Below are 26,073 nucleotides of genomic sequence, written 5' to 3' on the forward strand. Positions count from 1 at the left end.
GTATGGATAATTCTGCGTTTTCAACCACAGGTCTCTGTCAGCTTTGTCTGCTTATCATACTGGCTTGATTGCTCCCATGAAGATCCGCACGGAGGCCCCTGGGAACCTTCGTTTGTACAGCGGGAGCCCCACTCGCAGTGAGAAGGAGCAAGTCTCCATCAGCTCCTTCTACTATAAGGAGCGGGTAAGCAGCAGAGCCATGGCCTTCGATTCTTATTCCTTCTGGGTTCTTGTCCTTTGTCTCCCTGCCTGCTGTGCAAAGCAGCCAGGTTAGTAATCCCCCTGTAGTCTTTAGCTTTCAAAATTAGTTTGTTCAAGAAGGACCTTTGCTTTGTTCCTTCCAGTTGGTTTTAACTACTGTGAATTGTGTGTGTGGAGGGATGGGGTGGTTCTTATAATCCATATTCGTCACTCTCCATTTAACCCGATCCTTGTTACCTCCACTTGTTAAGGTAATTCCCACTGTTTCAGGTAGGATAATTTAGCTGCAGATCTTCCTTGGTGTTCTGATGTTTGTCAACAAATTAAGGGATGCTTCTGAAGGCTTGGGATCTCAATATATTTAGAACGTCATAGCGGTGAGAAGTTTTCAAGTTGACCTCTGAGGGGTCTTATGCTTTTACTAAGTCTACACCGAAGTGCCCATCTGAATGGGAAAGTTTATGTGAAAATCACCTGAGCCTGTCCTTGTGTTCCTGGGTTCTCCAGGAACTCCTCGTCCCTAACGTAGCTATATTAAGCTGTCAGAAGCCTTTGGTGACGACACTGTAGAGAATGTTGGCAGAGCGTAGGAGTGCTTCTAAGAACTCTTTCTGTGTTGTCAGATTGAGAGGCTGGTTTAAACTGCCTTTTAACTGACATGATGTTTTAAACACAGCTACCACCAAGCTATTAACCAGCTCAGTCCTTAAGAATTCTTTGTTGCTGTCCCGAACTAATTGAGAAATGATGGATTGACTATCACTGAAATGTGTTTTTTAAAAAATTGAATTATTTTAAATAAAAACCCAGTTTCCAGCAGGTGTTAGAGGTGTCTGCACTTCGATTGCAGTGTGGTGTCTAGCCTTGGTTCACGCTGGTGGTTGGACACCTCTGCCTTTGTCTAGTCTTAGGGTTGGTGTGTGACTGAAATGAGCAGCAGGGACTGACGCTTGAGACAGGACCAGCCTTGGACAAGACCACTCTGCTGGATGGGGACAGTGATTGTTGCCTTTCTGTAGTCCTCTTCTTCACCTCTCTGACAGAACTGTGCCCCTCTGGCCCCTGTTATCTTCCCAAGTCCTTTACATTCAAAATTTTTAGGTTTTCTTCCCCTCTAAGCAAGCTAGTAGGCATTTTATTGACGTAACAGTCAAACAAACTCATGGTTGGGTAGATGGGGGAATTTTCTTTAGCATCAGGGCCAGGCTGAGGAGATCTTTTAGTCAAAGAGACAGTTCTGAATCCCCCTCTGAGTCATGTCATGTGTTACTCCTGCTTGGGTTTGGATTGGGAAAATAGGTGGACTAGCATTTTGACTCTGACAGTGCAGAAAATCCGTGCCTAGTCACAGTAACTCCAGTTCCACGATGGGACCTCTCCTAATGCAAAAGCATTTGTAAAGCCTTACTTACGTACATGTTTTTCACAGTCTGGCTTCTTTTACCATAAATGCCATAATCATAAAGAGGGACCAAAGGCACATAGATAATGACCTTTTATCAGACAGGATCTGCTGGGAGGAGGGGAAGGATGTGATACTTCACTTTTGGATGGCTCCCAATATACTGCTTCTCCACAGAAAACAGACTATTATAGTCCCTAAGATGACCTCATATAGTAAGTGATCTTTAAGTTTTATTTCAGAGACTGGCCATATAAAATGGGGGCAGACACTTGTAATTTTATATGAAATGTTTGTATTTCTGTGTAATATACGTACAGAAAAGTTCACAAATCATAAGTATATAATTCAGTCAATTAACAGTCACACAGGCCGAGAAATAGAACATTCTAAGAACCGTAGAAGCTCTTGGGAGGAAAGCACATCTCAGTGGGTGACATATAGTAGTTATTAGGTGAAATCCTATGAAATTACTGATACCTTATTTATTTATTTATTTAAGATTTTATTTATTTATTTGACAGATACCACAGGCAGGGGGAACAGTAGAGGGAGAGGGAGAGGCAGGCTCCCCACCAAGCAGGGAGTCCGATATGGGGCTCGATCCCAGGACCCTGGGATCATGACCTGACCCAAAGGCAGTTGCCTAACTATCTGAGCTACCCAGGTGCCCCGATACTTGACCATTTTTAATCTCAAAATGTTTCATGTGGTTCAACCTCATAAGAGGTTAAACAAGTGAGTCATTTTGTGACGAATCTGAAATAAATTCATCTCTCCTTGAACCTGTTCATGTCCATCCCATTACTTGAGGCACAGGGCAATGAAACAGCCATGACCTTATAGAGGCCATCTTCCTTCCTCTTAGAGGTCGATACAGTTTTATCCCTCAAGGAGTATTTTCTTATCCTTAGGTATCTAGTTTGACATGTCAAATAATACCACTTTTATTACTTTTGTTCTCAAAATGATTCCAGATTGCCACATTTCTCTGTGCTTAAGTCTTTATTTTCAGCCCCAGTTTTTCCCCTACATATTTTTATTCTCTTTCAGATCTCTACCCTTGAGATCGTTAAATGAGTAAGAGTCAAGGAAGAGAATATAACTGCATTAAAGTATAGCAGTGAAGGAATTATAGAGTGTTTTGGAGATTATAAGATGCTTTATGGAACCATTGGGGATTTTACCGTTTGTTTGTCTTGTTTTTATGTATTTTTAACCTGCCCTATTTAGGTCATATTATTATATTCACCCAAATGTTCTCCAGATGGGATTCCAGGGTTCGTTGCTAAATACTTAAAAATGTGAGAGACCTAAAAAAACAACAACAATAAAAACCAACTATCAAATTTTATAGGAAGTTAGAAAGCTGGAGAGATGCTAGCATTCATTTGGTAACTGGACCAACTATTAATAGTTGATGAAATATTGTTTATTCCTAGGACAAATCAGAAGACCCAGAACTTGTGATAAACATTAGGCCTTGGCCTATAAACATTTCTAAAATTTTGCACCCGTGCTTCAGTTTATGTCACTAAAATAGCTCTAATGTAAATAACTGAGGCGGTCTTGAAGTTAATAGAATAATTTCTAATTTCCATAAACAGTGCTTTTCAGCCCCAGTTTCACACTGATGCTCATGTTGTTAGCCAGTGCCCTCAGGAGGGCAGCTCTTCAGCCTTGCTCCCTCTTTCCCTCCATTTCTCATGCACACTTGCTTACTCATCACTCTGAAAATAGCCCTGCAGCCCTGAGGTCAAGGCTTCCACTTTCCCCAATGCCCACCAAACCACACACCAGAAACAGTTGGGTGTCAAGTCTACCAAAGAACTTCTTCCTTTTTAGGAATGAGAATCTTCTCGCACATACATGTGCTCTTGATGGGGAGGGGAGACCCTCCACCCATTTCTTGACTTGCCCTGCAATCCTCCCTAGAGTACACCAACATTGACCTCAGCCTCCTTATATCTTGAGATGTGTTTCGAACTGAAGAACGATGACACTGAAGCTGGGTTGGGAGAGCAATGGGTCGGGAGGGAGGTGAGGGAATCCAAATATTGCTCTGCTGAGGTTTAGATTTTTAGTCGTTCAAACCCGATTTTGCAGTAAATTGTGGTACCTTTTAATCCATCAGATGTGTGGGAAGCTTTCATTTTATTCTATATTTTTCCCTTTTAATTTTCTTGGTGTTTTTCTTCCCTCCTCCTGGGTGTAACGTTTTCACGCACAGATGTCTCCTCGCTCTGCCCGGCGACGTTGGTCCATACAAGCAATTAACGACTTCCCGGTACTGTGCGCTGTGCAAATACTCTCCTTGACTAATCCTGTCTGCCCGAAGGCCCAAGAATAAAATGCCACCTGCCTGGCTTTGAGGAACCTGAGTGACAGGCTGGCTGGTTTTCAGGACCAGCACAATAAATTTTTCACTCTTGGGAGTCAGGCACCGAGGACTTCCTCCTTGTCTCATCCACTTTCAAAGGGGTGAATACGGAGACTGTTAAGGATCGTGAATGGGCTTCTTTAAAAATGAAGCCAAACACTGGGTTTCTTGGAAAGAACCCCAACTGTAAGCCTTTAGCTCACCTGATTTCATTTGGAGTATTTGTATAATTTCCTGGAGCTTTCAAAAGCCTACCTTTGGCATGGGGTGAAGCAGAGGAAGATATAAGAGGCTTCCACCATTTTGTCTCTCTGTTTTTATCGTCTTGGTCTAGTTCAAAGAGGGAAGTGCTCACCTGCTTCATTGGCATGATGCATAAGCTAGTTTTTAATCGTTCAGGAACTTTCTGGAACAATTTTTTCCTTGCCATCAGTGTTTTGCATTGCAATGAAACCTCTGCTGTGGACATCCTCTCTCTTTTCTTTCTCTCTTCCTCGTTCCTGTTGGCCACCCCCCCTCTTCTGTCTTCCTCTCCCACCCCCTTCATGTTTCAGTAGTGCCAAGGTGGCCTCGGGCTGTGCAAGGCAGCCTCGTGGCTTTTTTGTAAATTTTATTCGGTGTAAAAAATTTTTCGGGGAATCGTCCTATAGCCTTTTCATATCGAACCCAGTTGAAATCAGGAGCCCTGATTAGCACATACTGCTGCTGCTGACAACTTGCGGGCAGAGCCGACGTGGCCGCCTTTCCTCAAAAAGCCTGTCCCAGCCAACCCGACTGCTGGATTTCCACTGATTTCCAGAAGTCTCTGCTCCTGCTGCTATTGAACTAGGAACTCATGTTGACTCACCGCCCGCTCTGCTGATTTTGCATTGTTGGTGGGGTTGCTGCGAAGCAGTTGGTGGCTTATTCTTGGGCTGTTTTTACATTTAACCCATTTATTGGCATTGATGTCGCCTCCGATTGTAGCAGTAATACTGGTGGTGCGGTCGCAAGCTGGCTATCTTGGTTGTCATTCAGTGCTCTTCGCACCAGTGCCTCCCCTACCCGCAGTCCTTTCCTCCCTGTCCTCCTTCCTCTGATTCCATGAACGCCTTCTTGGTATGTTCAGAGGAGCATCCCGGTGCTCCTCATGTGATAATTGTCTGTCTCGTTTTGTCTCTCTTCCCTCAATCCCTGCTTATGAAATCTGTGGGGAAGGGGCATTTCCTGTGATGGGGCATTGAGAAGACCCAAGAGAAACGCAGGGCCCTTTGCCTCCCAGAGGGACTGATCCTACTGCACAGAAAGGCACCCACATTGAAGCCCGTCAGAGTGGGACTGGAGCAATGCGGGAGGTTTCGGGGGCTTTTAGGCCAGAGTGCCCTCCCTCATCTGGGACGTTCAGCCACACCTCAGCCTGGTGTGTTGCTATCTGCCTGTTGTCACCTGACAGTTGCACAGATGAGAGATTCCTGAAATCACCAGCAAGCTGTAAGGGAAAAAGAAGTCTTGGGGAAGTGTGGTTGGAATATGAACCCTTTTTGCTGCAGAAAAGTTATCTGTGCTCATTCGGGAGCAGCGAGGACCTAAGGCCCTGACATCTGATTGGAGATTGAGCATGTGCTTATTTAGGTGGCCTTGTTATATTTGCATCCCCAGAATAATTAGTCACTAGACTGGAGTACTGGGAGACCCCTCTAGCCTGAAGGGGAGGTACTTCGTATTTAAAAACCACCAACCACTAAAGAGAAAAAACAAAACTCTTTTATAAAAAGACCCCTTACAGATTTTTGATAATGTTTTGCAGTTATTCCTTGCTGGATTATATGAATGCACAGCGCTGTCCCAGAATTGCTTTTATAGTTTGAGGCTTGGTGGCAGCTGTGGTTAGGGTGACCCCGTGGTGGCGAACCTCCTGTTACAAGCTCAGAGGCAGCTTAGTGAGTTTCTACCACACATCGCCTGTACTTCAGAACGGATCGGCGAAACCACCTGGAAGCCTGCTGTCTCAAGAAGTTGCCCAGCAAGTCCCAGGAAATCCAGACTGTGATTTGCATAATTCAGTGAAGGATGATTACAGAGAGTTGTCCAAGACCACTGTCTTTACATTTTCATTAAGTACCTATTGATGACTCACACGGGTTTGTTTCTCCCCATCTCTGTAACCGAGGACCACAGATGGGCAGAGGGAAGAGCCCTAAGGCATCTCTTTGGACTCCGTTCTCTTCCCTCTGAACGTGCCTACCCCTCCCACACCCAGAAAGGGGATGAAACAGAGTGTGAGGGTCAGGCTCTTGAGCCTGGCTTGAAATACAGCATCTGGGTCTGAGCCCGGTGAGCCCCACATGAAGCCTGTAGCCACGGCCGCCTCTTGTCTCTGCTGGTATTCAGCGTGCTGCTCTGGATGTGCTCGGGATACTTGGCAGAGAAGTGAAATGAGAGCAGTTGTAGAGACGGGTGTCAGGACTCGATACCATCAGATGTTGATCTCCTTATATGCAGAAATGGATCCATTTAAAAATGGACCAAACTGTTTACATAGTAACAGATAGCTTAGTCTTAGGGCTTTTTTTTTTTTTTTCTTTTTAATCCAAAATCATGCACTCGAAAGCAGGTTAATAAGGATGGGCTTAGCAGCCTGACAGCCTGTGTTCAGATCTCAGCTCTTAGGAGTGTGGCCTTAAGTAAGACTCACATTCTCGTTTGTGAAATGGAAGGAGCAGCCCCTCTTTCAGAGAGCCGAGGTAATGCCCACGCTCGCAGAGAGGAAACAGCCCCGAGCGGGAGCTCCTGTTGTTCATAATAACAGACAAATCTGTAAATCCTAAGTCATACATTTATACGCTTGGACTTGTGTCCAGGACATCTTTCATTTCCCACATATAAGACCATCTGTGCCATTTGAAGGTGAGGCTGTGGGAAATAGGACAGTTGCTCATGATCTTCCATGTCCATTACCCAGGTCCTTCTGCTCAAGTATTTTTGGCATTCTAAAATGATCACTTTTCAGAAATAATTCACGTCTGCTAGGAAAAACATTTTTAAATGAACTAGTCTGTATGCAAAGGGACCACTTTGGCACACGGGCCTTAATATTTTGCTTTCATTGAGTTTGCTTAAAAAGATGGACATTGTGGTGGTTTTCAGTGTGGTCTGAAAGCTAATAGACCCCATCCCTCATGAGGCCTCCATTTATTTCCACCTTTTAGTCACATGGAGCTCTAGTGAAGTGCCCAGTTGTTCAAACACTCCTCATTTTCTCTCGTAACAACGAGCCAGAGTGTCTGCCTGGAACAGTGTTTTAGAAGCCTTCCACCCAACACAGAAAACCAATGAGATGGATCATATTCCATTCCAGGTGGAATTTTTTTAGTGTCGGATCTTTTCCTTTTGTTTCTTTCTTACTTTTTAAATCCAGTACCCCAAATTTCACTTGAGATATTCAATTATGTAGGACCTATGGGTGTTGTTTCCTGGAATTTTTAAACTCCTGGAAACCTGGATGAAAAAGTTTATGTACTTAACACCCTCCCTGTTCCAGTTCACCACACTGTGCTGTTCCAGTCACTGCCTGGTAGATGCCCACAGAATTACCCTACCCACAACCAGTCACGTCAAATTATTTCATGCACATGGACAACATCTGTCCTGTGTTGGTTAATACTGCCTGGCTCCAGTCCATTCTGACAGGCTGTTTGCTCTTTAGCCCATTCTCCCCTTAGTTGCATCCTCATCAGGCTATTTGTGGCTAAAAGGCTAGTATTTTTGTGAGTGTGTACGTAACTCTTTAGAAACTGGGCAGCACAAATCGAGAATTGAAGGGCTGCCGGACAATAGTAAGGGCTTCTCTTGTATTGATAGTAATGATGTGTATGAATAAAGAGCACAAAGTAACTCAATTGCTGCTTAAGATCAACTGGGTCAAAGTTCCAAATTGATAATGTAGCACATGTATTTACAAATTATGATAAAAAGTTCAGAGACCTCAGCTAAACTTCATCTGCCACGAACCGAGTCCAGGTGTCCTGGATCTAGTAGGTTCCATAACCCTTACTGAGCCCATAGGAAGTTCCATGCTGTGGGCACCTTTGGGGATTAGATGGGACATCACTGGTCAGAAGCAACTAACTATAGACCATGACTAATGAATGGAAGAGTGTAGAAAAATCACTAGCGGAAAATGAATTATTTGTGAGTAATATAAGTAATGATCTAAATTCCTGAGGGCTTGTAATACATTTATAATCATTACAGATTTGATTTAATTGTATGTTCTCAGTCTGCACTCTTACCTTTTCATTGTGGCCTTATTAGACTTGCAAGATCGGAAAGGAGCTCATCCTGAGGCATAGTTATCAGTGAGCAAAGAGGATGACATGAGATTAAGTTCATAGCAAATAAGGAGCTCACCCAGGGTCATACTGAACCAGCACAGATGTTAATAAGACCAGCACACCTTGGTTTTCTGACTCCAGATTGCAGGCCCCTTCCCTAGCAACTTTGTTAATAAGTATGTCACCTCCCCCCTGAGTTGAATCACTTTGGTGGCCCCCTTTTTAACTTCCAGCAATAAAATAAAATAGAATATTGTTCCCTCGGCTGGTTGTCATTTTGAAGATACCAGATCGGGCTACGCTGATAATTCTCCCTTTCCAGGACATCTCTCATTTCCTACACACAGGCTCCTTTGTAGGGGAGGCTCTGGGGAAATAGGACAGTTGCTCATGATCTTCCGTGTCCATTACCCAGGTCCCTCTGCTCAAGTATTTTTGGCATTCTAAAATGATCACTTTTAGAAGTAATTCAAGTCTGCTAGGAAAAACCAGGTAATTCTCCTTGAGCTGCTAAGTTTCTCGGTCTGCCTGCCACAGATTAAGGTTTGCAGAGCCCACACTGCTGTGTCTGAATTAAATTTTCAACAAATCCTATTAAAGCTGTCTGAGAAGAAAAAAACCTTTGATTAGCTTCAGGCAAGAACTTTGAACCTAAGGCTGATCCCAACCTTAAAAGTTGCTCTTCTCCCACATTTTTGGGGTCTTTACTAACTTATTTACCTGCTGTTCTTTCTTTCTTTTCTTTTCTTTCTTTTTTTTTTTTTTTTTAATTCTAGATTCAAGGTATCTATTTTTGGGCATCTGTACCATGTATGTAGCACTGCAGTAGGTGCATATGTTCCTGTTAGGATTTTGGAACCAAGAGCTCAATGCCCTTTGCCATCCTTTTATTTTCTACAGATGCTGATTCATATAATTGTGGGCATGATGTAATGCAGAGTCTCTGCAAATAACCAATGACCCAACTCTGACGTGCTCTGCGACTGTAGGTTTCCATTCATCAAAGTCCCCATTAGTTATATCTCGTCATCTCCCCCCAGAAATCCAGGAGATGGAAAAGCAAGCGTGAGGGATCGGACTCCGGCAATCGACCGATCAAGGCTGCTGGGAAAGTTATCATCCAGGACACTGCATGCCTTCTTCCTGTTCACAAATCACTGGGAGAACTGTACATGTAAGTCTGCCATGCTCATCACACAGTCATCATAATCCACGTGGTTTTGTGTCTTTTTTTAAAAGTATTTTAAAAATATTAAAGTATTGGAACCCTTTCGGGGAGCCCGGGTGGCTCCGTCGTTAAGCGATTGGCTCTCGATTATGGCTCAGGTCATGATCTCGGCTCAGGTCATGATCTCAAGGTTGTGAGTTCAAAGCCCTGTTTCGGGCTCCATGCTGGGTGTGGAGCCTCCTTGAGATTTTGTCTTCCTCTCCCTGCACCCCCGTCCCCCACCCTCCCATGCACACTCACTCTCTGTGTGTCTCTTTCTCTCTCTCCCTAAAAAAAATAAATAAGTATTGGAATCCTTTATTCAGAAGAAGTTTTAGGAGGAGACCAGTATGTGAGCTTTCTGTTGCTGCATAACAAGGTACCACAAACTTAGCAGCTTAAAATAACATACATTTATTATCTCGGTTTCCATGGGTCAGGGGCCGGGCATGGCTTAGCTGGGTCCTTGCTCAGGGCTCACCAGGCTGAAATCGTAGAGGTGGCCAGGTAGTGGTCTTATCCAATGTTCAGAGTCCTCTTCCAAGCTCATTCAGGTTGTTAGCAGAATTTAATTCCTTGAAGACATAGAACTCGGTGATTTTCATCTTCAAGACCAGCAGGAGTTTCTCTCTGATGCTTCACTTTCTTTCTAAGGTCTCACCTGATTAGGTCAGGCCCACCTAAGATAATCTCCCTTTGACACATTCACAGTGGACTGATTAATAACCTAATCTTGGATGTGATAGCCCATCAGTATTCACTGGTATCACCCATAATTAAAGGGAGGAGATTATAATAGATGTGTGGTGGGAGGGGGCCTCAGAATTCTGCTTTCGATACCTATTTGTAGAACAGTTAAAAGCAGAGCCACTTTGGTTGTAGGGAGTTGGGAGGCTAGTGACAGGCATACAGAGGCTGGCCTTCTTCTTGAACTGGAACACATAACAAAAAGTGTTTATTGTGTAATACATACACAGCACACCGCTCTGTGTTAGAAACCACAGTGTTGCATGCACATATTTGAATTTCTTTTTATTCAACCGTTAAGCCTGGGGAAATCCCCAGAAAAGCTGGTTGCCAAATTGACATTTGGGGTTGGCCTCCTGTCCTGACTTCAGAGAGGTGAACAATTTCACCTTCCCCAGGCACGAACCCCAGCCTGAGCTGCGGGTAAGCTTTTTCTCCATATTATGTAGCAAGAGTAAAGCTTAAGGCCAACATGGATAAAACATTTTGGATGACAACTAAAGAGGCAGTTTTTAGTTTGTCTGTTAAACCAGGGGTCACTGATTTAGGAGGTTAGACTAGAAAGAAACTTCTTATTAATTCTTTTTACATTTCAGATTGAACGTGAATGATATTCAAGAAACATGCCAGAAGAATGCCACTTCTGCCTTGCTTGTTGGAAGGAAGGACCTTGTCCAGGTATCATGCATCCCTCCTGATGGCCATCTGGAGTTTTCTTTTTGAGCCACTTGTTTTCACTTCATAATTTTGGTTTAGTGACCTTTCAAGGCGTGCTTCCTATTTTGCAATTCCTATCCCATTTTCTTTGCCAAACTGCAGGGCTAGAGCAGCTTTCTAAATCCTTTGGGTTCTCTCTCTCTTTTTTAAAAAATATTTATTTATTTAAGTAATCTCTACCCCCAATGTGGGGCTTGAACTCATGACCCCGATATCAAGAGTTGTATGCTCTTCCAACTGAGCCAGCCAGGCACCCCCCCCCCTTTGGGTCTTTTTCTTATTAGAGCTTAGTTGAGAAGATCCTAAAGCATGTAGTGAGAATTTTTTATTACATTTCTACTCTGGTATCATGGTGATTGTTACACACATAAATGTGGGAATCTGTGCCTTTGCCATTTGCACTCTCAATTCTGTTTTGCTGGGGTTTTTATACTTTTAAAAATGCTTTGTTTTGGGGCGCCTGGGTGGCTCAGTCGTTAAGCGTCTGCCTTCAGCTCAGGTCATGATCCCAGGGTCCTGGGATCGAGCCCCGCATCGGGCTCCCTGCTCAGCGGGAAGCCTACTTCTCCCTCTCCCACTCCTTCTGCTTGTGTTCCCTCTCTCGCTGTGTCTCTCTCTGTCAAATAAAGAAATAAAATCTTTAAAAAAAAAAAAAATGCTTTGTTTCAGGGGCCTGGGTGGCGCAGTCAGTTGGGCGTCCGACTCTTGGTTTCAGCTCAGGTTGTGATCCCAGGGTCATGAGATCAAGCCCTGTGTTAGGCTCCAAGTTCAACACGGAGTCTGCTTTGGATTCTCTTCTCCCTCTCCCTCTGCCTCTCCTGCCGGTGCTCTCTCTCTACTTCTCAAATAAATAAATCTTAAAAAAAATTCTTTGTCTCAAGAGCCTAGCTCAGTGAGTAGAGCATGTGACTCTCGATCTCAGGGTTGTGAGTTCAGGTCCCATGTGTGGTGTAGAGTTTACTTAAAATTAAAAAAAAAAAAAAAAATTGCGGGCGAGTTGCCTGGCTGGCTCAGTCAGTAGAACATGCAACTCTTGATCTTGGGGTTGTAAGTTCAAGCCTCATGTTGGGTATAAAGATTATTTAAAAATAAAATCTTTAAGGGGTGCCTGGCTGGCTCAGTTGGTTAAGCATCCAACTTTTGATCGCAGCTCAGGTCTTGATCTCAGGGTCATGATTTTTAAGCCCCACGTTGGGCTCCATGCTACTTAAAAAAAAAAAATATTGTGTGATCCTGGCCAGCACTTCATCTTTCTGAACCTCAATTTCCTCAACTATGAAATAGTCCTGATTCTAGTACCGATGAGAAAGAATAAGGTCATATATGTAAAACTCCCATACCCATATCTGCTAGATGGCAAATATCCAATATATGGGACAGTTGCCACTCTGTTCCTGTAATTATTGTCATCATTTGTGGCATGGTACTTGTAAAGGGACGGAAATGGCATCGGTGCAAATGCTTGAAGAATGTTTTTTTTGTTCTTTTTTATGCATATGTTGATGATGATGTGTCTGTTGTTTTGCAAAGAGTTGCAGAAATAAACCCAAGTGTCAACTATTCCTGTCAAAGCCGTTTAGGAAGTGTATATTAAAAGTGAGGAAGTAACAGGGTGCTTGGTGGCTCAATCATTTAAGCTTTGGACTCTTGGTTTTGGCTCAGGTCATGATCTGAGGGTCGTGAGATTGAGCCCCACACCAGGCTCCACACTCAACAGAGGAGTCTGCTTGAGATTCTCTCCCCTTCTCCTTTTGCCTCTCCCACGTTCTCTCCCTCTCTCTCTCTAAAATGAATAAATATTTTTTTAAAAAGTGAGGAAGGAACATACCTAAATTGTGAGCCAGAATAATAAACATCCTGTCCTATCCCAGAGGAGAGACATAACTTCTCTCATCAACTGTTCAGGTAGGTCCTTGGTTATAGAGATAAAAGTAAACCTCATGTATCTTGTCTTAATCAATACTTGGGTGCCTGAGTATAGTGGTGCCACCTAATTTAATTGATTTTTTTACATATCTGATGTGTTTCTCTACCCATTTTTCAGTATTTTTGTTTATTCTTTTTTTTCTTAGATTATAGACTCCTCGATTAAAGTCTGTATTTTCTTCTTTTCAAGTTTCTCACAGAGTCTAGGATAGTGTTTTCCAGTTAGTGGGCATACAATGATATATTGCTACTAAGAAAGATTTCCCAATAGTATTCCATTTTTAAAAAAAGTGTGGAGGGAAGGAGGCTCTGTTGACGGCATGATATATTTAATATTAGCATGTGCTGAATCTTGGAGTTAATAGACACCTAATGGATATTAGTTTCTGCTTGATGACCCCAAGCCCTGTATGATTTCAAGTTTGGAGATATGCCTCAGACTTGATGTCAACAAAAAGAAAGTCAAGTCTGTTTTGTCCTGGCCTATTTTTCTTTAGCTTTGAGAGTATACTGAAAATTTTGTAATGAAAGCAACAAAGTTTCCCTTTACTTGGGCAAAGGACAGATCTGAAATATGATACGGGATGCTTTTTTTCCCCTCTCCCTGCCTGTTCACTAATGAAGCAACAGAAGAAGTCACTTGAGACAACCCATTGGGGTTAATGCGGGGTGTCATTTCTTTGAAATTTGCTTAATAAAAGTTTTTAAGACTAGTGTTTCTTGAGCATTACAGTCCCCAGAGAATCTTGTTAAAATGCAAATTTTGATTCAATATGTCTGGAAGGGGACCTAATGTTCCCAGTTTTTGTTGTCCTCAGAGCAGCAAGGCTTTAGGCTGTGTGTGGAGGAAGGTGGGGTTCTTTCATGCTTCCTGGTCCTTTCCTCACCAGTCTGACTTCAAGTGTTTCTCTTCGATCTGTTCCAGGTTTGGTCGCTGGCTACAGTCGCTACAGATCTTTGCCTTGGTCCCAAGTCTGACCCGGATTTGGAAACACCCTGGGCTCGACATCCATTTGGGCGACAGCTGCTGGAGTCCCTGTAGGTTTTGAGAGCTAAAAGTGAGGAAAATGAGTGATGTGAATTTTAGGTCTGTAAACACTTGCAGTATTTTCATTGAAGGGATATGAGGAACGGGAAAAAGTGAGATCTTTCCCGTTAGTGCTACGATAATTTCTGTGCAGAACTAACTTCTTTTTTTTTTTTTTTTAAGATTTTATTTATTTATTTGAGAGAGAATGAGAGAGAGCAAGCACATGAGAGGGGGGAGGGTCAGAGGGAGAAGCAGACTCCCTGCCGAGCAGGGAGCCCGATGCGGGACTCGATCCAGGGACTCCAGGATCATGACCTGAGCCGAAGGCAGTCGCCCAACCAACTGAGCCACCCAGGCGCCCCAGAACTAACTTCTTGTAGCAGAAGGAAGTAGACAATATTAGTCATTTACAACAAGGATTCGAGACTCATGTGTCCTTTAGAGATTTATGCTTTAGCCCATGTTACACCAGTCTGAACACAGAAGTTTGAACTCTTGAAATGCTAAATTTCTTGGGTACTGTAGAGTTTTGCTCCCAAGAGCAGATTCTCTAATTCCGTGTTGACTTACATGCTTTCCAAGGGCAATGATGTTTTTACCCTGTTTGGCAGTTTATGGAAACATTGAATTTGTGTTGGATTTATTGCACTTTAATGTGGCAAGCTGGAAATACAATGTGAAAATGGCTTACCACTTGAATCTTCATAATCATGAGGCTCAGAGCCTGACAGAGAGACAGAAAAGCTCTAATTCCTTCAGGTCGAGGATTGCTTGACTTACTTGTTGAGCTGGATGTGGGACCTGTGCTGAAGCTTCAGTCGCCTCATGGTGACGCAGGGATGATAATGGTGGTTCTACCCACATCACATAAGGCTCAAGTATGATGGTATGAAAACACTTTAAGAAATACCATACATGGCTTGGTAGGAAATTATCAGTATCATTCCATCACAAAGACCAAATTGTTCTGATCCCTACCTCACATCCTAGCATAGTGGTCCTAAAAGGAGCAAGAGGATGTGAGTACCTAAAAGCTAAAAATATTCCTTGTTATTCTTATTTAATAGCTCATATTCATAATTCCACCTTCGTGTCTTTTGCCAGTTCTCCATACCATGGTGGTGGTCCAGTGTTCTGAGCACCCTCACGTAGCGTTAGGTTACGAGTGAAGAGTGATCCTTCTTGGAGTTGGGGAGACCAAGAGCACATGCATGGCCTCATTCAGATGTTAGTTTAGTCCACTTAGTTCTTGGAGAAGCCACACTCAAGTCTGAGCCATGCCTGGCTGCCAACTAGAAGCTTTCAGATGGGTTATCCAGCTCATTTGTAATACTTGGATACATTCTTTTCCAAAACAAATTTAGCCATACTCAAAGTACAATCTGCTAGATATGTAGAAAGCCCTGGTTCCTGACAATTTTGTGAAGCAGAATTAAGAAACCTCCCTTCTATCCCTTTGTCAGCAACCCACCACAACTGTGACAGTTATCCTTCTTCTATCTCTTCTCTTGACTTTTTTTCTCTCATTTTCCCCTCCAGGTTGGCTCACTACTGCCGACTCCGGGACGTCCAGACACTGGCCATGCTCTGCAGCGTGTTTGAAGCCCAGTCTCGGCCTCAGGGAATACCAAACCCCTTCGGACCCTTTCCCGGCCGGTCCTCTAACCCTGTGGTGTCCCACAGCCGATATGTAAGCCTGCGGCCTTGTGTGTTGTGTTTGACTTCTCCTGAAGGGAAGCGTGTTCTGACTCTGCTCCTGTTTGTCCTGCAGCCCAGCTTTACTTCCTCGGGCTCCTGCTCAAGCATGTCAGACCCAGGGCTCAACACTGGTGGCTGGAACATAGGTTGGTATGGTGCTGACTTGGCCACGCTGGATTTCTGGTACTCTAAAAACTGTGAATTGTTACTGTGTCAGCTTCAGTTAATAGATGCACTCTATACTTACCTTGCTTCTCATTTCTCTCCAAATTTAATATGATGGGGATGCTGTAGTTAGCAAGGCCTGGACTTGAACAGGCCAGTTTCTGGTATGTCTTTGTGCCTGGCTGGGTTGCTTTTCAACTCGTAACCTTGAGAGACTGACAGTGGGACTTCAGTGTTTACCCGGTAAACCCAACCCTCATTCTTTCTCCCTCACATGCCCCCCGCCCCACCCCAGTCATCTGCTACTTCTTGTTAGCTGTTGCTTCCCACATACTTCTTTTCAATGTGGAGAAATAAAGATCAGCCTAATTCCAGCTGGCCATAAAGGTCTATTTAACGAATAAGTGTACTTGTGGTTTCCGGATTTTTGAAATTTCTTTTTAAAAATCATCTTAATTTTCTTTTTTTTTCTTAGAATTTATTCTTATTTTATATAGAACTTGAGTGAGCTTGGTGATTTAGTTTTCCAGTCTATAGAATAGAAGCTACACATGTAGAGACTTTGAGGTAGGAGGTGATGCCTGTTAGAGGGGCAGGCAAAGAAGTCGTAGTTACAGTAGTTTGATAGGAAGAGTTACAAAGTATTAAGAAAAAAAAGAAGATCCAAACAAAAAACAGAAGTTTGTGGCCAGTAAGTACAGTGTCAAATAATTTTCTGAGAGAATATCACTGTCTGGCCAACAATGATTCTGTGTCATGCAGAAAAACATTTTAACAGTACCATTTGCACAAGAAGTCAGGAAAATTCATTTTATTATATTCAAAATAATTTTAAAGCTATGAAAGTTTAAAATGTTTTGAAATTTTAAAATGTTTCAACAAAATGAAGTTTCTCTTTCCTGGAAAACCCATTTAGGGGAATGGGGTGGGAAAGACAGAAATCTTGTTCCTTTAATTTAAAGGTTATAAGAGTAATTACATGGGGGCACCTGGGTGGCCCCCGTTGGTTAAGTGTCCAACTCTTCATTTTAGCTCAGGTCGTGATCTCAGGGTTGTGAGATTGAGCCCTGCATCGGGTTCCACACTTAGCAGGGAGTCTGTTAGCGATTCTCTCCCTCTCTCTGCCTCTCTGCCCTGTACGTGTGTGTGTGTGTACATGTATATTCTCTCTCTCTCTCTCAAATAAATAAATCTTAAAAAAAAGTAATACATGCCCAGTATTACAAAAAGCATTATAGAAGAAAATAATCATCACTGAACCTCCATCTAGAAGTAATGTCTATTAACATTCCAAAACATTTTCCCCAATCTGTGTGTGTGTGTATGTGTGTGTGTGTGTGTGTGAAGGGTCATTCTATATATATGATTTTGTGTTCTGTTTTTAATTTTATCGTGAACATTTTCTCACATCATTTAAAAAGTCTTTATCAATACTGACTGCTTTATCTAATATTTTATATCACTGTACCATAATTTGCTGCTTAATCATTATGTGTGTACTTAGTTATCAGGTTACCTTAACAGTAAATATCTAAATAAAAAGGTAAGGCTAGGAAAGAGTTCTGCTTAGTTATATTTCTTAGCATCTTCAGCTTAGCTTATTTTTCTTCCAGTGACTAAATTGAGCACACTCTGCATTATGAGAGTTTTCAGACACTTTCCAAGCCTTCTCTAATTTCCCTCTTCCCTTCCCATTTGATTTGCTTCAGCGGGAAGAGAGGCAGAACATGTCTCCTCACCTTGGGGAGAGTCTTCTCCAGAAGAAATCCGCTTTGGGAGTCTTACCTACAGTGATCCCCGTGAGCGAGAACGTGATCAGCATGATAAAAATAAAAGGTAACAACCTTCCCCGGTGAGAGCTGCAATTTTCATAACGCTTAGATTCCCCAAAGTCAAGACTCTTGCTGTAAGAAAGCTATGTTAAGTTCATTTGGTATTGAGCTTGGTTTTTTTAAAGGAACTGACAGGAAATCTTTTGAGTTTTATCCAGGCTTCTGGACCCCGCCAATACCCAGCAATTTGATGACTTTAAGAAATGCTATGGAGAAATCCTCTATCGCTGGGGTCTGAGAGAGAAACGAGCTGAGGTGCTGAAGTTTGTCTCCTGTCCTCCTGATCCTCACAAAGGGATTGGTGAATACGAATTTCTTTCTTTTCCTGTCACTATCTGAAAGGTCCTATCATTTATTTTGTCCCTGAATGTAAGACTTGGAGTGAAGTCTTTTAGCTTCTCACTTAGAGGCAGAAATTTCTGAAGCATTTTGAGTCTGTTCTCACCTTCCAAAAATCCTTGTATTTCATGACAAGAGTACATTTCTCTTCTAAGTGGAAGTCGTTTTATATACGGTACTCAGATACTGATTTGAAGGAGGGGTACTCATTCATATATTCAGCTAAGATGTACCGAGCTCCTGTGAGGTAGAGTACTCGCACATTCCTTCCCCTCATGGAACTCACAGACTAGTGGGGGAGGAAAATTAAATAACCGTAGGTTGTGATCAACGATGTTGGCGCAGGGAGAGCAGGAAGGGAGCATTCCAGGTGATGTCTGGCCGTGTACGGGGAAGGCCTTTCTGAGGGGCTGAGGTGGAGGGATGAGAAGCCATCTACAGAGAGCAGCACCCATTAAACTAGTGAAGGAAGGCTAGTGGGTAGAACACAGTGAGCAAAAAGGGTACCAGATTAGATTGTAGGGTAATTAGGAACTTGCCAGTTATGGTTCAGAATTGGGATTGTATTCTGAGTCCAGTGGTAAGCTTCAAAGGGTATTAAGAGGTAAGTGACATGCTCTGGTTTCTATTTTAAGAGAATCACTGGCTGTTATATGAAAGAAGGTTTGGAGGAGGGTGAGGTAGAAGTTTGAAGACTGTTAGGGTAGTCAGAGGGAGATCGACGGCCTAGTCTCAGGTGATGTCAGTGGAGGTAGAGAGAGGGGGTAGATTCAAACTACTTTTTAGAGGTAGACTCCACATATAATGATAATAAATTGGATGTGGGATTGAGGGGAAGGGACAAAGCTTAGATGATTCCTGGGTTTCTAGCTTGGGCACCTGGGTAGGTGGTGGCACCATATTCTAAGATAGAAGAGGCTGAAAGAATATTAAGAGGTCTGTTTGGGATAGCTGGAGATGTGTATGAGCTGCCAGACTGTAAAGTCATGTAGGCGGCCAAATGGAATCTGGAGCTCAAAGGGTGGCCTGGGGCGAGAACTAGCAATTTTGAGAATCTTTATCATGTAGGTGGTGCTGGAGCTGTGAGAATGGGTACATTGACCTGGGACCTGGGGTGGGAAGGAAGAGTACAGGGAGAGCAAGAGCTCACCCATTCCGGGTCTTGAGAGAAGCTTGTATCTGCAGACTCAGAAGGAGACACCAGTGAGTTCTGAGGAAAAGCGAGAGTGTGATCTGAAAGGAGCTAAGAGAAGAGTTTTAAAGGGTGACGTGGAAGACCGCCAGAGAGGGTAGTCTGAACACACATTGATTTCCTCTCTCACCCAGAGCCCCCCCTCCCCAAAGCGTCTATCCAGAGCTTTCCTGAAAAGGCATAATCGTGCAAAGAGAATCATGTTGTTGATAGCATTTGGGACCAGGGAGGCAGATAGCTTAGTAGTAGCTGATTTTACGGGGCCTAAACTGACAGGCAGAAAAACAGTACCACACCAGTACCACATGTGACAGAACCCCCACCCTGCTCCAGGCCCCACCCCTCCCCTGGCCGCCCCTGATGGCTCAGGATTCAGTGATGCTTGGCACCTCTGGAAGTGGCACAAAGGTGAGACTAAACACAGGAGTATTGTTTGATGGCTTTTTTAGGGTCCCCAGGTCCCTGCTCCTAGTTTGCAGAGCAGGTTATGAGCCTGCCTATATCACAACAGAAAATCTGGAATTTTCGTTCTCCAGAGAAGGCAAACAGCTTTCTAGCTTGAAAGGGCCCATGAAGCACCTAGTGTAGTGAGTGAAGAAAGACCTGGGATAGAGAGAGTACCCTGGGAGCTTCCAGAGAGAGAGAGAACAGGTCTCATACAGAGGATAAGGAATATGGGCAGCACCACGCTTCTCAGGAACGGTGAACCAGATACTGGGAAGGAGAGGACAATGCAGCAGTGCCTTTGGAAGTCTCCAGAAGATGATTTCTAACCTAGAATCCTGCCCCAAATGATCAGTCACGTGTAAAAGTAAACCTTCAGCCTATCCAGGAAGGCAGGGAGTCGGGATGATGGTAAAGGGAGATCCACATGGCAGACTGAGAGACAGACCCATCCAGGTTGGAGCTTTAAGAGTGCTGTCTCCAGGAGAGAAAGTTAGAAAAATAGCTAGTGGATTTCAGTGTCCAGTGTATTTATAGAGATTCAGGTATTTGAGAGAGGGTTTGCAAGTGAATTATGATAAAGTAAGCAAACAAAAACAAGACGGTTACTAAGAAAATCTAAGCGTGCAAGAAGGAAAAGTGGTCATGGTACATGGCTTGGCTTGAATAATGTTCACCTGGATAGATGATGTGAAAACAGAACGCTGATCTAACCAAGTTAATAGTGGAACGGTGTGGGGGAGATGAGGGATGGGGTATGTGTGTGGCTAGGGGGATTGGGGAGTGAAAGAAGCTTCCAAAGAAAGTTGAGATAATGCTTAAATGGGGAAATTAAGAATTAGCTTTGTACAGGGGTGTTTGGAGATAGAAGGTAGAAACAAAAGGTTAAGTGAGTTGGAAGGATTTCCTCCTGGGAGTGGTGGGCGAAGGGAGTGGAAGGGAATGCTGATTTTGTTAATCAGACATAAAACATTATTTGACTCTTTTAAGTTGTATGTATGTTCAATTAAAAAACCCAAACAAGGCGCCTGGCTGGCTCAGTCGGTGGGGCATGTGACTTTGGATCTTAGGGTTGTGAGTTCGAGCCTCATGTTAGGTGTAGAGATTACTTAAAATCTTAAACAAACAAACCAGAGTAATACAGAGATTTAGATATCAAATAACAAGGATTGTTTTAATATGGATTATTTTGGTGTATGTACTTCAGGAAATGCAAAGGTGCAAAATGTTATTTGGGCAATGTATTTTTCAGAGCATGTAAGTGCATGAAAGTGTATGAAAGTGTAATGAAGGCCTGGAGCAACTTGTGATTTAGAATTAGTTTTCAGGAAAATATATGAATCACAGAGGTAGGTAACTGATACATTGCACTCTTACTGACATCTGTTATTATAAGCATCCTGCCAAGTTCTGTTGGCCATACAAGGAAACACAAGGAGTGGTTTGGGGGGGGGGTGTCAAAAAGTCTATAATCCAATCAGAGAAGTAAAACAGGAACTCATGGAGACTTAACTGGTCCTGAAGAATGAATAGTGAGTCCTAATATCGTCACAAACGGTATTGTAGGATTTTAAAGGGGAGGGATTATGAAAGATAGACTCAGACAAAAGCATTACGTATTTTCTTTTTTTTTTTTTTTTAAGATTTTATTTATTTATTTGAGACAGAGAGAATGAGAGACAGAGAGCATGAGAGGGAGGAGGGTCAGAGGGAGAAGCAGACTCCCTGCCAAGCAGGGAGCCCGATGCGGGACTCGATCCTGGGGACTCCAGGATCATGACCTGAGCTGAAGGCAGTCGCTTAACCACCTGAGCCACCCAGGCGCCCACATTACGTATTTTCATCTTCATTATTTATTACTTTGGAAGAAGTGGACTTCTCAAATCTAGCAAACAGCAGATATTGAGAGAAAACTACTCCAGGGTTACCACAGCTACAGTTAGTCTCCAAATTGCTGGAAAACCAGCAGTTTCCTCTCGGACTCATCACATGTGCAAGGGTCATCCCATATCAGCAGCAAATTTTAGGGATAAAATTGTGTTCATTTAAGGGGTTAGATTTATAGAAAGGGCTCGAGGCTTCATTTATTTTGAGGAGGTAGTCAAGCAATTTTCTGCTTCCGTTTATTTAATGTCTTATTTATTTGGCTGGTTTTATTTACATTTGTGTAACTGATGGTGATTCATACACACAGCTCTTTTGTACGCAGGACCATATGGCACTAAGCCTTTGGAGCTGGCTTCTGCGTGGGGGTTTCATAAAGCCTTAGGAGTCATAATCTGATCATTTATGTGCCAGACGTATTTTTTATTGTCCTTATTGGTTTGTCCATTGGGAGCCAGGAATGATTCATGTTGCCTCTGCCGGGTTTCACCTGCAAAGCCTATACCTGTGGGCATACGCTTCCTTCCCTGAGATTCCCCAAGTTTGTCAGTGTTCCTATAAAAGACACCTTGACAGCTTGTGATTTCACACAAACTCTACATCCTTTTGTATCTCCATGTGTGGCGAAAGTTATTCTGTACACCAGCGTGGCCCAAACGTGTGCCTGTCCTTCTCAACTAATGGCCATTCCATTATATAGAACAATAAGAGGCAAGAGAGAAATATTAAAATTACACTTAGGGACTTAGTGTTTTGTATTCCCTATCTTTGTGAATTTATATCCACCTAGAAATTGGCCACATCCCCTCAAATGATTCATTAATTAACTAAAGGAAATATTAGTTCAACATCTTAAAGTTAATAACGATTTTAGGGATTACATTTAAGCTGACATAGTATGGAGAAACACAGTTCCTAATGGCATATTGAGTTTTTCAGGGAGAGGACGTTTTAATAATTTTACCCAGATAGATCTGGAGAATAATTAGGTTTACATTTACAGTTATCTCAAATGTCAAAGAACAATTATGAAGACATAATTCAATTTATTGAATGTACAGTTTTTACAGTGTCATCATTTTAAAGGTTGAAGCTTGTCCAACCAATAAAACCAGTAAAGGAAATTTAAGAAATTTAAACTAACTAGGCTTTTCACGAGATTATAAACCATAAACATTACCTAACATAAAAAGTTGTGCATAAAGGGACAAGACATGGCTATTTTTCACCAAACTTATCAAACCAATTTAATTTGTCTCAGGATTTACCTAAACTAGGACTGTCATAAAATTTTTCCTTACTTACCATGTATTTTAAAAGTCTTTATTGGTACATTTTTGTGACTGCCATTTGTCCTGAGGCAGAGGAACTGGCTCAGGTACAGGAAAGTAGCCTTCCTCTGTTGTAGGAGGCGGAAGAAGAGGAGCAAGTAGGGAAATCTAAAGGTTTGGTGGCTGGAGATGGAGGCTTCTCTTGTCTCAGGGAAGAGGGGAGGCCAGCAGGTGAGAGAGGGGAGCAGGGGTGTGCAGGAGTGCGTGGGCTGTGGTGGAAGCAAGAAGCGCCATCGGGAAAATGGCGGAGCAGCCGCTCTGCAGCCCTGGGAGCTGGTTGTCGTGTATTTAGTGAGAAGCACCTCTCGCCGGGGCGCCTTCCCCCAGGAGTGCCGGGGGCAGATGTGGAGTAGGCACCTGATAGCGTTCATCCGGCCTGGAGGTTCTGCTCGTTAGTGCCATGGAGGGAGAGTTGGGGAGACTTGCACGAAAGTAATGATAATGTTGGTCCAGGTCACTCAGGCTGGCCTCGGGAGACTGTCGCCAGAAAGGGTGAAGGCAGTATGTGACGGGCGAGGCCCTGGGAGGCCAGGTGTGCAGAGGGTTGGGGGTGGGGTCTGAAGGCACCAGGGATGGTGCCAAGAACTGGGGTCAAGAGAAGAGTGAGAACCAAGAACAGAAGTCCTGAGGGGACGGGGGTTGGGGGATGTTTCCAGAGTGCCCCAGGTGAGGGCAGAGAAGAGGCAGGGATGGTGAAGCCAGGTGGCATTTCCTCAGGGGGAGAGGTGGCGGTCTTCAGGCAGTAATGGGGCGCGGTTCAGCCCCTCCTGCCCCACTGCTCGTCGGGGCTCCAGACCCAAGCCTTTGCCCCAGAGGCCAGCAGAGGCGGCAGGCTGCAGGCAGGGCCAGGTGCCGACGGCACCGTCGGAGGAGAGCGTGAGGCCATGGCAAGATGTGTTCCTGCGGCGGCATGCTGGAAGCTGGGCAGGGGACACGGGGGAGTGACACAGGCCGCCCGGACTCAGGGTCGTGCCTGAGGTGCGCCAGGATGTGCGTGCGGGTGTGGGGTTAGCCCTCGGCGTCTCTTCCGGGGAGCTGGGGACCAGGCGGTCCTGACCGCAGGGTCCTGACCTGGTGCATCTTGTGCCACTTGGTCACTGGTGTACAGGTAGGGAAGACACTGTGACACTGATCAGCTTTGCTAGGTGTCACTGAGTCCTTCAGTTCTGTCAACAAACAGCTGGTGGCCACCTCTGTGAGCCAGGCCCCTGCAGCCATTGGCCTAGGCGAGGATGAGGCGGAGCCGTCACCTGGGCTTTTCACCCCAGGCCTCCCAACAGCCGGGCACCGCCTGCCCTGTCCCCCTGCACACAGCCTGCAGTGACAGCGGTGTGTCTTTGTAAGACTTAGGGAGATTGTGGAAGAAGGGCCTCTGCTGTTTAAAAAGAGAGAATCATGTTGTAATAGAATCCTTGCAGACTCCTAAGATGAAGACCTCATTCTCACCGTGCCCAGGTTCCTTGTGCAGAACTAACGCTCCGTGTGTCTTGTTTGGCCCTCTCCAACCGCCTGCAGAGTTTGGCGTGTACTGTAGCCACTGTCGGAACGAGGTCCGTGGCGCGCAGTGTGCCGTCTGCAAAGGCTTCACGTTCCAGTGTGCCATCTGCCACGTGGCCGTACGCGGGTCGTCCAATTTCTGCCTGACCTGCGGGCATGGTGGGCACACCAGCCACATGATGGAGTGGTTTCGGACCCAGGAGGTGTGTCCCACCGGGTGTGGATGTCACTGCCTGCTTGAAAGCACATTCTGAACTCACAGACCATGGGAGTTGTCGCAGATCCCATAGGATTCCATACGTGTTGGATGACAAGGTCTCCCACCAGGAGGGAGGCTCCAGAAAGCCATTCTTGAATAAACTGGAACGTGTTCCCCTCAAAGACTGCCACCGCACCAGCTGTTGATGAGCTTTTGCTTCTCTTCTTTTTGGCTCTTGATGGCGTGGATGTCACCGGGAAGGAGGAGGGCAGACGTGCAGAGCCACGTAGCCAGGTGGAAATCTTCTTGAAGAAAAGCACCTGCCTCCAGAGCCGTATTTACCTTCAAGGTGTTAACCTTAAACCACTGAACAGCATCCTTTCTGATGCCATTTCAGACCAAGGTCGGATACAAAGGACAGTCTCCTGAGCCGAAGGACAATGGACGTTAACTTAGTTGATAAGTAGGTCTATGATATAAGTTGGTACATTTAAATGAACTGATGGATAGTGGCCTTTTAAAAATGATATTTAAAGTATAAATACATGATGTACTTAAGGACTCTAAAGATGTATCTTATGTTTTTTATTTCTCTTCAAGCTGCTGTCCCTTGGCTAATAAAAGTCAGGTAATTGTTTGGAAAAAAAAAAGAGAAGGTTGAACAGTGTTTTAGTGAAATTGTTTTTATTCTCTTTCTAACTGAAGTTAACTCTTTGGGATAGGACCAGAGTCACTGCTCAGATTTTCAAAGGAAATGCTGATTTACTCTTGTCATCTGATGGGAGAAAATAGAATTTGATATTTTAAGTTTCTTTCCAACTCCAGGAGTCTTTTTTTTTTTTTTAAGATTTATTTATCTTAGAGCGTGAGGCAGGGTGGGTGGGGAGGAGGAAGAGGGAGAGAGAATCTTTTTTTTTTTTTAAAGATTTTATTTATTCATAAGAGACAGAGAGAGAGAGAGGCAGAGGGAGAAGCAGGCTCCCTGCTGAGCAGGGAGCCCGATGCGGGACTCGATTCCAGGACCCTGGGATCATGACCTGAGCTGAAGGCAGACGCTTACCATCTGAGCCACCCAGGCACCCAGAGGGAGAGAGAATCTTAAGCAGACTCTGCGCTGAGTGCAGAGCCTGATGTGGGGCTCAATCCCATGACCCTGAGATCATGACCTGAGCCGAAACCAAGAGTTGGATGTTCAACTGGCTGCACCCCCCAGGCCCCCCAACACTAAGAGTCTTTTAATCATTTCATTTAGCAAAAGGAAAATGAGATGGCTTCACAGCATGATATTTGAGTCTCCCATGCTACTGCGCAGGTTGGTTGAGTTCTGGTAAGTTCCTTCCACTCTTCATTTGGGCTCCCTAACAGACTTTCCATTTTTTGTTTATCTGCATTCCAAGTGGCTGTGATTCAGATGCCCACCTGTTTTATTCTTCAGAATGATTTTCAACTCTTCAATATTATATGTGCCAGGAACGAGAAATCTTTTTGATATTTCTACTGGAATATGTTTTTGTTCCTTAGAATTTCATAATTCCAAATTGATTAACTTAAGAAATAGAAGTACATGTC

At 43.9% G+C, this 26,073-nt stretch overlaps 1 protein-coding gene across 6 annotated transcripts in view; it reads left to right on the plus strand.

Annotated features, from left to right (window-relative positions):
* WDR59 (WD repeat domain 59) overlaps positions 1-25,166 on the plus strand; it is an 84,699-nt gene extending 59,533 nt beyond the window's left edge. For 3 of the 6 annotated variants that reach the window (XM_054511259.2, XM_064581305.1, XM_064581306.1), the window contains exons 18-27: positions 31-184; positions 3,834-3,890; positions 9,337-9,470; positions 10,847-10,928; positions 13,819-13,931; positions 15,463-15,613; positions 15,695-15,767; positions 17,496-17,622; positions 17,777-17,919; positions 24,264-25,166. In XM_054511259.2, the coding sequence (XP_054367234.1) occupies positions 31-184; positions 3,834-3,890; positions 9,337-9,470; positions 10,847-10,928; positions 13,819-13,931; positions 15,463-15,613; positions 15,695-15,767; positions 17,496-17,622; positions 17,777-17,919; positions 24,264-24,559 (1,330 nt within the window). In that variant the 3' untranslated portion in view covers positions 24,560-25,166. The remainder of the gene's footprint in view (positions 1-30; positions 185-3,833; positions 3,891-9,336; positions 9,471-10,846; positions 10,929-13,818; positions 13,932-15,462; positions 15,614-15,694; positions 15,768-17,495; positions 17,623-17,776; positions 17,920-24,263) is intronic. The other 3 variants (XM_045890743.3, XM_045890740.3, XM_045890741.3) reach the window with 3 other exon arrangements.
* Positions 25,167-26,073: the final 907 nt, after the last annotated feature.

Source organism: Mirounga angustirostris, unplaced genomic scaffold, assembly GCF_029215605.1.
Source record: "Mirounga angustirostris isolate CCGP_5_RB_7025 unplaced genomic scaffold, mMirAng1.0.hap1 SCAF_16, whole genome shotgun sequence".
Classification (NCBI taxonomy): domain Eukaryota; kingdom Metazoa; phylum Chordata; class Mammalia; order Carnivora; family Phocidae; genus Mirounga; species Mirounga angustirostris.